The 14,970-nt window shown below is 31.8% G+C and overlaps 2 protein-coding genes across 6 annotated transcripts; one reads left to right on the forward strand and one right to left on the reverse strand.

Annotated features, from left to right (window-relative positions):
* On the reverse strand, positions 8,179-9,135 carry LOC109347555. Its single transcript, XM_019587472.1, has 3 exons — positions 8,715-9,135; positions 8,527-8,588; positions 8,179-8,206 (listed from the first exon to the last, which is right to left on the reverse strand). Exons 1-3 carry the CDS (start codon positions 8,928-8,930, stop codon positions 8,179-8,181), a joined length of 306 nt encoding a protein of 101 aa, XP_019443017.1. The 5' UTR covers positions 8,931-9,135.
* Positions 10,807-14,970, forward strand: LOC109347554. 5 transcript variants are annotated; one of them, XM_019587470.1, is made up of 7 exons: positions 10,807-11,518; positions 11,598-11,839; positions 11,924-12,130; positions 12,214-12,306; positions 12,389-12,490; positions 12,744-12,952; positions 14,959-14,970. In XM_019587470.1, exons 1-6 carry the CDS (start codon positions 11,203-11,205, stop codon positions 12,927-12,929), a joined length of 1,146 nt encoding a protein of 381 aa, XP_019443015.1. In that variant the 5' UTR covers positions 10,807-11,202; the 3' UTR covers positions 12,930-12,952; positions 14,959-14,970. The 5 variants fall into 5 exon arrangements, with proteins under 5 accessions (XP_019443015.1, XP_019443011.1, XP_019443012.1 ...); XM_019587466.1 differs by lacking the exon at positions 14,959-14,970 and having other exon boundaries at positions 12,731-13,206; XM_019587467.1 differs by lacking the exon at positions 14,959-14,970 and having other exon boundaries at positions 11,610-11,839; positions 12,731-13,206.

The raw sequence follows: 14,970 nt of genomic DNA on the forward strand, positions 1-14,970 counted from the left end.
AACTTGATAGGGCAAAACACAAGTGCACAACTTCGTCGTCAATTAATAAAAATATCAATCCCACAAGGACTGAGAAATTGCTTTAATTCTATCAATTAAATATAGCTTACTCAAATAGGGATTAAAACTTAATTCAGAACAATAGAATAATTGACAATAGTAATTATGAAAACAACAAAAGAAATGAAATTTATATTAGGAAGAGTTCCTAGGATAAAGGTTATTGCCTATACACTCGTAAATCATTGTTTTTGCTCCTTTCATGAACTTTAAATTGTAAGAGTGAATTTCTCTTTGATACCTGTCATCCTTTCTCGAGCTGCAACATGTGTACTCAATTGAAATCGCATATACTCTCGTGGTACGATTTTCAATCGAATCCTTTACTTGGATATTTTTATCCAATTTCTTCGTAACAATCGAAGGTGAATTCCAGAAAACCCTTGAGAATCTTAAGACTACTATCGTAACTTTTGATTCTAGTTTGAATAAGTGAATGATCAGATTGTTGGGTTTATCGCTTGGTCCTTCCCTAATGTATCTTAGAGGTGTAACTTGTTGGCCAAAAAACTACACAAATAAAACTCAGTTTAATGATTCAAATCACAACATTCAATGAATAGAATTAGAACCAAGTGTTTATTACATGTAAAAGGGTATGGCCCTAATCCTAGAAACAAAAGGAATTACTCAGTCATGATGGAGATGAGATTACAAAATTCTAAATGAGATAATAGATAAATTAGTAATGTTAATCCTAAGCAATACAAAATGTCTGTCGTCCTTGAGGGATAACCGTAATTTATTCAAATTACAATTTACAATGGATTAGGCTAAGCCCAACAAAACAAATATGAAATTGTGAAAACTAGGAACAAAATCAAGTAACCCACGACCATGGGTATGGGACATCGCCTGGCAGTGGCTCGTGGCCTCCTTCAGTGGTCGTCAACATTTGGACGACACATGACCATGGGTGGTGAAACACGACAATGGGTCATAGAACACGACCATGGTTGTGGGCACGACCTCATTACACGACTAGTGTTAAGGATCAGCGATTCACGGTCGTGGGTGGTGGAACACGTGTATGGGTCATGGAACATGTCTATAGGCCCAAACATGGCCTGGTTGTGTGTGGTGCCTTCGCTTCAGGTTGCTTCTCTTCGATCCAGGCTTAATGGCGACTTCTACTTTGCTTGATTCCATGCTCTGAACTTCTTTTGGTATTTCAGTTGACCTTGTCATTGTGTCAACACCTACTTCCATTTTCTTGCATCCAATCTTTACTCTTTTTGGCTTTAATCTTTTCATCCCGCTCAACATAACCAAGAACACTCGCTCAACACGAACAAAGCGAAATTAAGGCCAAAAACATTCCTAAAGTCATAATTATGTCCTAGAATATAAGTTAAATGCAATACAAATGTAGCACAATTTCACACTCATCAGCCTCCCCATCATAATCATGTTTCTGGAGTAAAGCTCACAAAGCCACTCGTACCTCTTGTACGTTGGCTTCGGCCCTTGAGTTCTGTTAATTTTTTGGTTGTGTTAGTGTTTATGTTGTAGGCGCTGATGTGAAATCAGCCTTCTCACCTTGATTGGAATACTTCGATTTTGATTTTGTTTTCCTTTTGTTCCTTTTTAAGGACTTCTCCAAGTCAGGATCAAACAATAGTGGTGATGAAGAAGTCCTATTTGGTATACAAAAAGTGAAGACAAGTTAGAGAGCAAATATAACCAAAAGTGATGATTTAAAACTTTGCATAATTACATTTGTTTATGGTTAAAAAATAAAAATGCTTAATTTTCTAAACAACCACTAGCAATGACGCCATTTTGTTGAAAGAATTTAGTGATTTCAGAGATAAATTGATTTCGTTATCAAAGTTTTTCAACAAACACGTTTTTAAAAAGTCCTTTGTTATATTAAATAACTCTTAAATCCCTTTCAAGATTTAATTTTAATATAATATAGTGTTTTGTCGATCCATTAAGATTGTAGAAAGTTGACATACTTTAATTCAAAATCATAAACAATAAGGCATATATGTTGATAGGCTTCGATTTGTGTAAGAAGAATAGTTTTATGCATAAAAAAGTAAAATTACATATATACAATTCAGAGAAGAAGAATAGTAGTTTGGAATAAATGAATATAAAGTTTCTTAACTTTTTAGTATTAACATGATTATTTTATGCAACCTACTCTAATGTGATTTTAGCCACTATACATCATATTTTAACTAGCCTTCATGGGCCTAGGTGGTTAGATGATTTTCAAACTTTTTAATATACGACCCCTCAATAGGTAGCCTTTTTGGAAATAAGTCTGCTACATCTTATTTCAGCTTCCCCAATGTTTGATAGCCTTAAAAACAAGTTGTTTAAAAAAGATGTTTGGAAATGACAAATGTTCTATTCAACCATTGTGGCCTTAGAGCAGTTGTTATTTCATCCAACAAAAGACTTTGGATCTTTAAAAATATATTTTAGATGATCAATCTAAATAAGTATTAAGACTAGAAGGAATGAAGCAATAGATTAAAAACACATAGTAAATCAGAATCCATACATACATTAAGAATTATTACACGATTGTCCAAAACTGTGAGTTGATAAACTGTCAAAAAAAATATTGAATCCATCAGTTATAGCTTTATGTAACAAATTGCATCAAGAGATATATGTGTTGCAACATCTCTCTTTTTTAACAGTTATGACTGAAGGTCACGTTTTTTTTTCTTTTTCCGTTTTTATTAGAACTAATAGTAAAGCATATACGAGTCATTCAGTAAACAAAGATGTAGTTTTGCATTAGTATTTAATGTTAATTATTAAAAAATATTGAATCAATCAGTTAAAGCTTTACGTAACAAGCTGCATAGAGAGATATATGTGTTGCAACATCTTTTTTTAAAGAACAGTTAAGAATGAAGGTCACGTTTTTTTTTCTTGTTCTGTTGCACTAAATAATTAATCAATTTGTTGTGCTAATTTCGAGGTAAAAATCATATAATTAAAGTAACAATTATCCTAATTTTAAAATATGATACGGTGATGGACAACAAGGATGCATGTAACTTTTAATAAACTTAAATTCTTTTAAATAATGTGATAAAATCCTGCCAAATCCATATTATGATATGCAGTATTGAACATGAGTGTTCTACTTAACTCTTATTAGTGGGAAATTTAGTTATGATTAAACATTGTATTTTTAAAAATAATAAAATTAACTCAACCAACAAACATTTTTCTACCAAAAAAAACTACGTAATCTTAATTTCCGAAAATTGATACATATGAGCAAGATAACATCTTATCAGATACAACAAAAAATAAAAAGCATTCTCTTTATTTAGTAGAATAATAATAATATATAATAAAATTAATAATTCATGCAATCTAGTAAGAGTATCGTTAAGAAACGGACAGCTAGGGTGCTAATATCTTCCCTAATCTATAATCGATTTCCAAACCTAGATATCAAAATCCAAGGCCCAATATGATTCAGCTAAAATATTTTCCTACATTTTTTACTGAAAGTAAAAACTATAATGGTGACTCTAAAAAGTCGTGCTGCTGAAAATCGAGGCGATGCAATATTCAACGAAATGAATTTTGAAAATGTGGGTATAATTATATTTACTATTTCACAAAATGTCAGTGCAATAATAATTTCAAGAAAAGACTCACGTCCTTTTCAGAATGCTAAAAAGAATCAATTTCTTTCTCAATGTTATGTTGTCCAATAAATTCTTCACCTACCCCTTGTGTATGTTAATGAAAAAATTTAGGTAAGTAATTGGGTTATTAAGGATTATTCCGACAAGGGTAAGTCTTGCTAGTCAACGAAAATATATTAAATTAAACTTACAAATTACATATCAACTTAATTCTTACTTGAAAACCAAAATTTAATCTTATGACTCATCTGAAATGAGATTAATGTTTACCAACTAGATTTTAATTCCCATAAAGTATAATAAAAATTATTCAAGGATGTATCATATATCACATAAAATTGTTATATATAATGTGAGTGGGATCTTGTATCCATACCAATCAAAATAGTATCATCTCCAATACCGGATAGGATAGTGCTATAAAAAATAAAAAAAATAAAAAATACAACAACACTTATATCTTTCTATTTAAAGTGAGATGATATTGTTACCTTTAAAAGTAAAAGTGAAAATAGAAATCATTTCTCTAGTATTGGAGAGGATCCTTTTCAAATAATCATTTTTCAAATTTTGAGATATTTTATTTTACAATTCAAAGTTTCATGCCTCAAAATTTAATTTTCTTCTCTTTACAATTCTTAATTATTAATTCCCCTCCCCATTTTAATATTTTTTTATTTTTATATTGTCTATCAGTTTAGGAAATGAAGAAAAAATTAAGAATGTATTCATGTTTTCCTTTTTAATTATACAATGGACCAAACTACTTTAAATAATCTAGTGTCATTTGTGTTTAATGACAAGTGCATCCAAGAGACAAATGCATCCAATGATCATTGTCTCCAAAAAATTTAATTACTTTACTCATGAAAGTATTTATGTTTTCACTAGTCTTTTTTTGTACTACTATGGGTATCCCTAACATTTTTGGACAAGCAACTAGTCTCTTTTGTGGTTTGTGGCTATCCCTCCGAACTAGCGTTGCTCCCTAAAATCGAATTCTCAACTTTGAGGATCGAGTAGGGCCTTACACCACTCGCCCAACGCCTTATAGGTCACACTAGTTTTTGAAATTACTCAAATTATTAGTATATATTATTATATTATTCAACAACAAATTATTCCTAGACAAATAATTGACTCCCGATTACAGAATTACAGTAGAAAGACTAATATTTTCAATATTAGGAATAAAAGGAATTAAAATATAAAATTAATCATTGACATTAAAATATCCAAAATAATGTCTATTGAAATTATCAATAACATTTCCAATTTCAAGTTATATAGTGAGGTTAATTAATGTAGGAGGAAAACAGGAAAAATGTTAATGATTCTATATTTCCTCCAGTAAGAAATAAAATTAAAAGATTATAATATTTGTATAATGACTTATATAATCACTATATAGTTTACCATTCATTTGAATTAATTTTTTTGAAGAGTAAATAATGATTAAAAATGAATACTAAATAATGTATGACATTGTAAAAAATTCATACGCTGCAATTCGTACATTGTTTCTCATATTAAAATGGTGAAAATGTAAAGTGACATTTAATATGCGACCGAAGGAATAATAAGTAAGTAGTATTTTTTATTTAACAGTACTAACATAGGAAAAGACAAAAGAGCTGAAACTAAAAAAGTTAGTGCACTTGAAAGTTTCAGTGTGAAGATGAGAACAAAACATATAAACCTTGCAGCGGGTAACATTCATTATTAGTAGATTATAAATCTCAAACTTTCCAAACACTACTTGCTTTCCATGATGAATGTTTTATGATGGACTTCTACACAATTAGGCAAATCATATATATTACACAAGATTCATCTATACAATTTGACCTAATTAACTTAGGGGTGATAAAAAATATTGTTTTAAATTGTATTCTACAATCCTAATTGTGGGTGTAATATTATAGGGGGAACACATCTTTTATCACAAAAATTGTGTCACTCTATAGGTTGACAGTTAGGATTGGTCAGAAAAATAATTTATTATTAAACTATTAACATAAATATATATTTTTCAACCAATTACAGCTAATGACACACAGAGTGACACACTTTATGATAGCAAAGATGTTCTCCCATATTGCCGTTACTGAAATTTGAATAACGACATGGTGATAACAATTTCTACAAAGATATATTACTATCGTGACTATAATTTAAAACATTACTAAGAGGTTGGAATAAAAGAAACTTTGTTGCATGAAACTTTGAATGTTAAATTAAAATTCTCAAATTTGCAAGACAAGAAAATAATAATAGCCTTGGCCTTGTCAAAAATCAGGCCCCAAGCTATCCCAACTTGGATAAAATCAGAGCTAGTTGCAAATCTTTATGTAACTACAATATTTCAATTATATATTGTGAGAGCTTTCTTAGAATTCTCCCTACCCTTTACTGCGTGAATTTCGCTCTTCTCTATTATCGGAAAGGGTAATATATACCTAAAATTATAATACATGACAGAAATAATGATTGTCATGATTAAAAACCTTTCTCATTGTATGTGATCACTATTTTTTACACGTAACTAAATAATTAATAAAAAAAGTGCATGCATTTACATAATTTTTTTTACATCAAATGAATTGAATTTTTTTTTTGGTTTCCCAGATGTATTCTCGCACTGCAGGCAATCTTGTCCGAGCCGGGAACATCCACAGGTACATGGGGCTAACTCTCCCAACGGACATATTTCCATTCACAAGACTTGAACCCGAGATCTTGCTAAAGGGGAATCAAACATGTACTTAAACCAACGTCCGTTGGTAAATGAATTGAATTTTGAAAATGTGGGTGTAATAATAATTACTATTTCACAAAATATGGGTGTAATAATAATTTCGATAAAAGGTAGTTTGTCCTTTTCAGAATGCTAAAAAGAACCAATTTCTTTTTTGGTGTGATTTTGTCCAATAAATTCTGCACCTACCACTACAAGAAAAGTTCCTATTAGCCACACTTAATCAGCCACATTAAATAACTTGTATCAAAATTAATGTATAATATAAGCCCATAAATTTATTACTCTAATTGGGCCTCTGGCAAAAAAGGCAACAAAAAAGCCTTTTTTCTTTCTCCTCCCTCTTTTCTTCATACCTTTCTCCTTCCTCTTTTCTTCATACCTTTCTCCTTCCTCTTTTCTTCATACCTTTCTCCTTCCTCTTTTCTTCATACCTTTCTCCTTCCTCTTTTCTTCATACCTTTCTCCTTCTTCCTCCATGGAAAATCGGCTACATCACTCAAATCTTTTGTGTTATTCACTTCAAATGCAGCTTCAATCGCTAAAATTCATCTTCAATCACTGAAATTCGCTTCATTCATTCAAATCCCTCCAAATACATATTTTCGTTCAAATCGCCCTAAATTCAACTTCATTTGTTCAAATCCAGCATCAATCACTCAATCCAACTTCAACCTTCCATCGCTCAAATCCCGTTTCAAATCCAGGTTTAGGGGTCTCGGCACCGCCATTCTTATTCGGTTCAGGTATTTCAAAAACCTAATTCATTTACTATTTGATCACAGTCAATTCATGGAGGATAACTTCTGAAACTTTTTGAATTTTGTTTTTGGTTTTGATCTGAAGCTTATTGAATGTGAATGCTTCTGTAACCTCATTTCACCTAAGTCATTAGGTGTATGCTTATTTAGTTCATGATTAGAAGGAAGGATATTTAATGGATGCATGTAATCTGTAAAATTGTTACACATATGGATTTTTTTTTCAATTTGTCATTAAAAATCTATGCTCTGAGGAATCTGCAATCTGAGTTCCTATTTCCTTCAAGGCATGCATTGTGTCTTGCTTACAGCATTGGAGATAGGAGTTGGTAGATTGCATTTCCTTTTTTTAACTTTCCCTGACCTTTAACAATAACATGTGCTATTTAAAGTAACCAAAACATGGAGCTGATTATACAAATTATAAATGTTCTCTTAGGTTCTACTGCTGATTATTATTTGATAGAATGGTTGTTGTCATCAAGCAACAGTTGATTAATGCTTTTAATATTATTCTTCATTTTCAACTGTGTGTAGTTAGTTCCTTGGATTGTTTGACACTTGGGTTCTGTTTTTGTCAAATCGAATACAATCTAGTGATCCTATCTAAGAATTGAAATTGTACCCAAAAAGAGGTGGCGAGAATCTAAAAAATATGAAGTGAGGCAAGAGATTATACTTCGAGTAATCGAATTTTCATAGGCTGAGAAACTAGCTAGTTAACTTGTTTGTTACCTGATACTAAACATCTGAACTTTTGGATGGTCTTATTGTCTCAAACATTAGGATAAACCAATATAGAGAGAAGGAAATGGTAGCTCCAACTAAGATTCTTTTCTTTACTTCATATGCTTGAATTATGCATTACAGTGCTATAGCTGTTACTTATTTTCATGGCTGAAGACACTTGCTGATTCTTAGCTAGCTGAAACGATAAAACGTAATTACTTAAGTATATGAACTTTTTTTATGTAACTCTCTCAAACCTTTGTTCCCTGAGCAAAGGTTACTATTTGCCTTAAAAAGCAAGTTATGTTTAAGTGTCACTTTTTACTATTATTGCATGAGTTCTAAGTTCTAACAACAATGATAAAATGTAAATCATTTAATAAAGTATCATACCTACCAACTTTGAATTCACTTAAATAAGTAGCACCTTTTAAGTTCAGAATGTCATGATTTATTAACTTAACCTAAACTTTCTGATTCCATTTTATAGGTATCCATGTGATGTTTCATAACATATTATCCCATTTAGTTTTAACTTACAAAGATTCTTTAATTATTGTTTTTATAGAACAATAGTAATACACACCTAGTTGCAGCCATAACTATTTGTTTGAGCTTCCTTCTTGGCTCAGTTTCAGAGGTCAATACCTGAAAAACCAGAAGCACAAACATTATTGTACCTAGTATTATATACACAAAGACATTATAGATTATTCTGGGACCTGTGCATCTCTATCTCCCCATTATAAATGACTAGACTCCCCCAACCAATACCTGACTCATCATTAGATCACCATGTCTCCAATGGAACCCAAAGTAACTAAGAATGCATCTCTCAAACTCCTCCACCAGCTTCACATAAAGCGAATCCGCATCCGGTTCATTCTCAAAGAAGGCATATATGTCATCTTCACACCCCTCACATTTCCTTATGTATTCAGAAGCCAATCTACATAGATGAGGACAACTTCTCCTATCTTTGAACCCCATTTGCCTAGCTGCAACATATCACAGAAACTTGCACATATATATAAAGATTGAAACCAATCCAATTGATATTGCTGTAGAAAGAGCATAGTAAAAGATAGAAATCAAATCAAGTAAGAATCTAACAGAATTTGAGTATTTCCTCTTTTTGTCTGTCCTCTTTATTTCCTTCATTTGGCACACCATTTACAACCTTTCCCTGTATATTATATTATACACTTTTTACCAATATATAAAATACTTCTTGCCTATGTTTATTGACATGATAACCTATATTATTTGTGAACTTTTCAACTTCATATTTTTATACTCTAAAACACTTGTTTATATATCTTTTTCTTTTATCCATCACATCACATGATCACAATAATCTGTCCTAGCATAGCATCAAGGGAAATGTGTCCAAATATACTTTTCTTAATGTATATCCTCTACTGAAAAGAATTACCTAGTATGTGATGCAGATAAGATAGTATTCATTTGGGGTGAACCGGTAATTATGTTATGAACACACGAAAACAATACTACAAACATCATATGTTTTGTGGATCCATGCATGCACGTGTGTAAGTAATGGAACAAAAGAAAGTATTATCATTATTATTACCTACATAAGGGGAGAATCTTTCAAGCTTAGGGACGTCGCCAGAGCGTGATAATCTAACATATGGAATGATAGTTGCTGTTAGTTATTTACATAGCTGAAGATAGTTGCTGTTTTTTTATATTTGTTTCAAATACGGTTTATTGATTTCCTCGTCAGTTCCTTTTACGATTTATTGCCTCATCTATTCAACTAATTCTTCAATTTTTTATCCAGCTTCATCTTTTCAACAACTCAAATTCTCCAATTGCTTAAATCCTTCACTCTTCAACGTTATTACGCATGTAAGGTAAATGGAAATCCAATTTTGCATTCATCTTAAATCTTCATAGTTGATATAGTTAGCTTATGATGTGTTATGTGTTCTATGTGCTCTCTTGTAATAATGAACGTAGCAACTTTCAAGTTGTTTATCTGCCACTCTGATTAAGAATTTGATTCTTTTATCATATGTGTCGGTTGTTTCTCAAAGTGCATGAAGAAAGAAAAAGACTTTGATTCCAATTTTACTAGTTCATGAAATATCAAGTAATTCCCATGAATCTTTTCATCTCATCTTTGTGTTAGGATTGAGGACTTGAACACTCTTTGTTCTTTGGTAAAGTTATCATTTATCACTTATCAGTTCCTATATGTTTTTTCTTCTTATATTTGGCTATGTTTTTCTTTTATCTTTTTCATGAATTTTGAAGAGAAAAACTATTATGTATGCCCTGTATTTTATATCACTAGATTGTATTTTTCATAATGAATCTAAGGGTATATCAAAATTGAACTTTTTTTGTTGTTGTTGCATGTCTGAGTAATAATCAACTAACTTGAGTTTATACTGAATTCAAAAGTGGAATTCTTCAACTAATAGGTTGCGAGAAAGGAAGATCCAAATATTACAAGTGAAATTGAATGTCTTGCAAAAGGGCCAAATAATATTTCTCGAAGATTTGATGGGTATAATATCCATGGATTTAAATTTCGAACAAAGAGGAAGGAGCAAGGATTGAGAACACAAAATAGTGGTATTGTTATGTCTGCTGTAACTAAGAGATTTTCAAGTGGTAAGGAACCTATTGAAATATCAAGTGATGTTATGTACTACGGGAAATTGGTTGACATCATAGAGTTAGACTACTATGGTAAGTTAAGGGTTGTGCTATTCAAATGTGATTGGGTAGACACTACACTTAACAAGGGAATCAAAATTGATAAATTTGGGATAACAAGTGTAAACTTTTCATGTTTAATACACACCGGTGCAAATGAAGCAGATTAACCATTCATCCTTGCAACTGATGCTAGAATGGTATATTATATTGATGATCCAGTTGATCAAGGTTGGTGTTGTGTTTGCCACATGAAGCCTAGAGACATCTATGATATGGGTGATCTGAACTTTGAGGACTTAGAAGAGTCATCAATGGAAGACATATCTTTTTGTGAGCAACATTTGGAGAACATCGAAGAATTACAATTAGTGCAGGAAGGTGTAAATGAACAAGAACAAGAAAAACATGGATCAAATAATGATGAAGATTGTGATAATTTTAGTGATGATGAAGAAGGAAGAATGTTAGAGTAGTTTAATATCCTATATTATGTACTTGACAATATAAAATAGACTTTTTTTACAATTTGTGCCACACTTTTTGCATTATATCTTTAATAATTCATGTTATGATTCATTTAGTATATATTTTGTTTCTTGTTATAGTTCTTTTCTTAGCAAACTGTGCAGGTAATTGGTTCAATATGAAGCGTGCGAATTCAGGACAAGTAATGCTAGAAAAGCTACGAGGACAAAAAGGTGAAAACAGTAGCGAAAGTACCCAAAATATGCAACAACAAACTAGTGACAATCAAGAGGGTGTTGAACCTGCACATGTGAACACAAACGATGCTTCATATGGTGATGACAACTTTGAAACCTCCTCAAACTCTAATGAAACTCAATCAAAAGATAGAGAAGAACCCTTATTTGTCAAGGTTAAAGGTAAGAGCAATATTCCATTAGCTTCAATATGTTATTATGTGTTTACCTTTAATACTTTGCTTCTTGTACATAATTGCAGATACCTCTTCAGGAGAAATTGAAACTCGAAAAATGCAAGCAATTCAGGTTTGGCATTTGGAAAAAACTAAAAAAGTTATTGTGGAACTCAATGGTTATGGACAAGGCAATGACAATGGCTCAAACTTACTTGTGAGGTTTCTTGGTAAACTAGCTCAAAACTCAACAATTTGTCCTATTTATGTTAAAAGATGGGATTGGATGTCAAAGGATAATAGATACCAACAATGGAAATATATTGAGGTAATTATTTAAAAAATTTGCAATTTTAATAATTTTTTCCTATTGTCATTGAAAATTGACTAGCGTATTTAATAATGTGTGAAGGAAAATTTTGAGTTTGATTATGTTGCTGGAGTCAAATGGGCTATGAGTACTCTAGGTGAAAGATGGAGGGCCTATAAATATAGGTTAAGGTGTAAGTATTTCTATCCTAATAAAAGTAAGGAAGACATACTTGCTAATCCTCCTCCAGGTTTAGATTGTGCTGATTGGACTGCATTTGTGCATCATTATAAGGAGGATAAGATGAAGGTAAACATTATGTTGTGAAGTATTTAATTTCTCCAAGACTTGTATTTTTTTAATATAATGACTACAATGTTTGGCAATTGTAGAAACAAAGTTTGGCGAACACTAGAAGTCGCAAAAATCTTAAAGTTTCCCATGCTGGTGGTAGTATGAGCAATGCAAGGAGAGGTCGTCAAATGGTAAGTTGTCCTAGGTAATTGTATTATTGTAAAGAATGAAGTTTTGTGAATGTAAAAACTTATGTTTCATTGGTTGTGTTAGGAGCTAAAATTGCAAAGACCTGTATGTCGTGGTGAGGTTGTTTTGTCAACTTTATTGAAGAAGGATGGAAGCTATGTAAGCGAAGAAGGAAAAACTCTAGCTGTAAGTAATTTAAAGTCTTTTCATACATGATGTGTTACATATGTCCTAAAAAGTGTATCATTTTTAGAACCATTTCCTAAGTTGTGAAATGGATAATGGTATGCAGTTAGTTAGGTAGGCAAACGCATAATATCATTTTGTCCTTTCTGATTCTATTGATGCAATTTTCCATTATAGGTTACTGCCATGCAATTTGCATTTTGCCACTATATAAATTATTAATTTCTTGTTATTTAATAGGATAAAATATCAGAGCATTTACCTCAAGATCAAGAAAATGTCACTACTTCAGGTGTTTCATCAAAGGTATTTGCTCATCCTAATGATGCAATTGGAAAAGCATATGGAGCTGAACATTCAGGTCGAGTGCATGGTTTGGGCACTGGTATTTGTCCCTCCAGTGTTTTTGGAACGTCTAGACATTTTACTGGTTTTTTGAATTCTAGTGGCTCTAGTCAACATGTTGAAGACTTGAAGAAATATGTACAAACTTTAGAAGTAAAACTATCAGGGTATGAAGAGACCAAGGAGCAACTTGCACATACTCAGAATCGTTTGGCTACTCTTGAGAAGTTTCTAGTCGAAAAATTTGGTAGTGAGTTAACCACTTTCGCTCGTGATGTTCCACCATCTTAGATATGGTTTCTTAAAATTCATGAACTTATATGATCATAACATTTTGCATTTTGTGTTTATCAGCATTTTTGAATGTTAAACATTTGGTAATTGTATAAGATTCAATTTTATTATTATTAGCTAGCAAATATTTAATTTTATTATAAATTTACCATTATATTATTGAAAATAAAGATTGTGAGACAATGACACATTTGGATCATGAGAGGAGTATGTAAGAAAGTAACTTTAAATAAATTTAATTAGCCACGGATGTATTGTGGAAAAATAAGCAACTTAGCCACGGTTGTGGTGTGGCAAAATCAGAAACTTAGCCACGGGTCGACTGTAGCTGAATTAAACAGACTATGGCTAAATAGATGTTACCACATTTCACAAAAGTGTAGCGAAATAACATAATGACCGTGGCTAATTTTTAGCAACACCATTCCTTGCCACAACGACATTAAGTGTGGCCACTCAATCTAGCTACGGTTTTTCCCCACTTTAGCCACGGTTTCAACCGTGGCTAACAGGAAGTTTTACTGTAGTGTACCCAGTATGTTGATGGAAAAATTTAGGTAAGTAATTGGATCATTAAGCCTTACGACTCAAATAAAACATATTAAATTACGCTTCAAATTATATATCAACTTGATTCTGATATTGAAATTAAAATTCAATATTATGATCATCTGAAATGAGATTAGTGTTTACCAACTAGATGGATGGGGATCCTCTATACCACTAAAGAGACAAGTATGTGATGAATATTGTAACACACAACAAAATAAAAAATTAACGATCATGATTTCATAAAAAATTTCAATAAAAAAACCTCATTTGAGTATTGGCCTCTCCAAGTACACTATGCAAATTATTAAATGTCGAAAATAAAGGTAAACAAAAGAGCTCATTATAATTCTCATAAAGTAAAACGAAAATTATTTAAGGATATATAAGATATCACAAAAACTTGTTATACATAAGGAGAGAGATCTTGTGCCTCAACCAATCAAAGCAGTTTTCTCTCCAATACTTAACAGGGAAGTGCTATAAACAATCAATAAAAAATGCAATGACTCAAAGAAAGAAAGAAGAATAACTCTGCTTTGCAATGGATTAACAATCCAAGAATGACAAGAAAGGAATTTGCTATGAATAACCTCAAGATTTGAAGAACCTTTATTGATGGAATTCTGATCCAAGATCAGTTTATTATACAAGTAAAAGAGATAATCTGAAAACTATTCTAGATCCACTACTTATACTAGGAAGAGGGAAAGCTAACTAACTAACTAACCTACTTAACTAATTATTTATTACAACACGTGCCAATTGGAAAGCTTAACTAACTTACAGATTTTAGCCAATATGAAAGAGCATAGGCTAAGAATACAAATATAAAACATATTTATTACAACTATGATTGATCGAGTGTTGTGATGATCATATGAAATGATGGCTAGAGACTTTTGATCAGGTTCTGCATCTTTGGTTGATGCACGGTTGGTGTTGTTGTTGTATGTTGTTAAAGAGACTTTATGTATATCAATGAGAACTTGATTATCTGTGAGAAATATAGTCTTGATGAAATGCTATGCTTGCTTGTCTTTGAATTATGAATGGTAGAGTTTGGTGAAATGGTGCTGTTTGCTGGTTTCCTTGAGTGCCATGGTATGCTTGATGAGTTCCTTGAGTGAGAGTCAACGTACATAGTTGTTTTATGTGAGGAGAATTAGGTGTTCTGTTTGATAGCCCCCCACAAGTTGGGGCACATATGTTGATGAGCCCTAACTTGAGTTGAATGGTGGAGTAATCCTTGGCTCCTAGAGGCTTAGTGAGAGCATCAGCAAGTTGAAGGT

The sequence above is a fragment of the Lupinus angustifolius genome, chromosome LG05 (genome assembly GCF_001865875.1).
Source record: "Lupinus angustifolius cultivar Tanjil chromosome LG05, LupAngTanjil_v1.0, whole genome shotgun sequence".
Classification (NCBI taxonomy): Eukaryota; Viridiplantae; Streptophyta; class Magnoliopsida; order Fabales; family Fabaceae; genus Lupinus; species Lupinus angustifolius.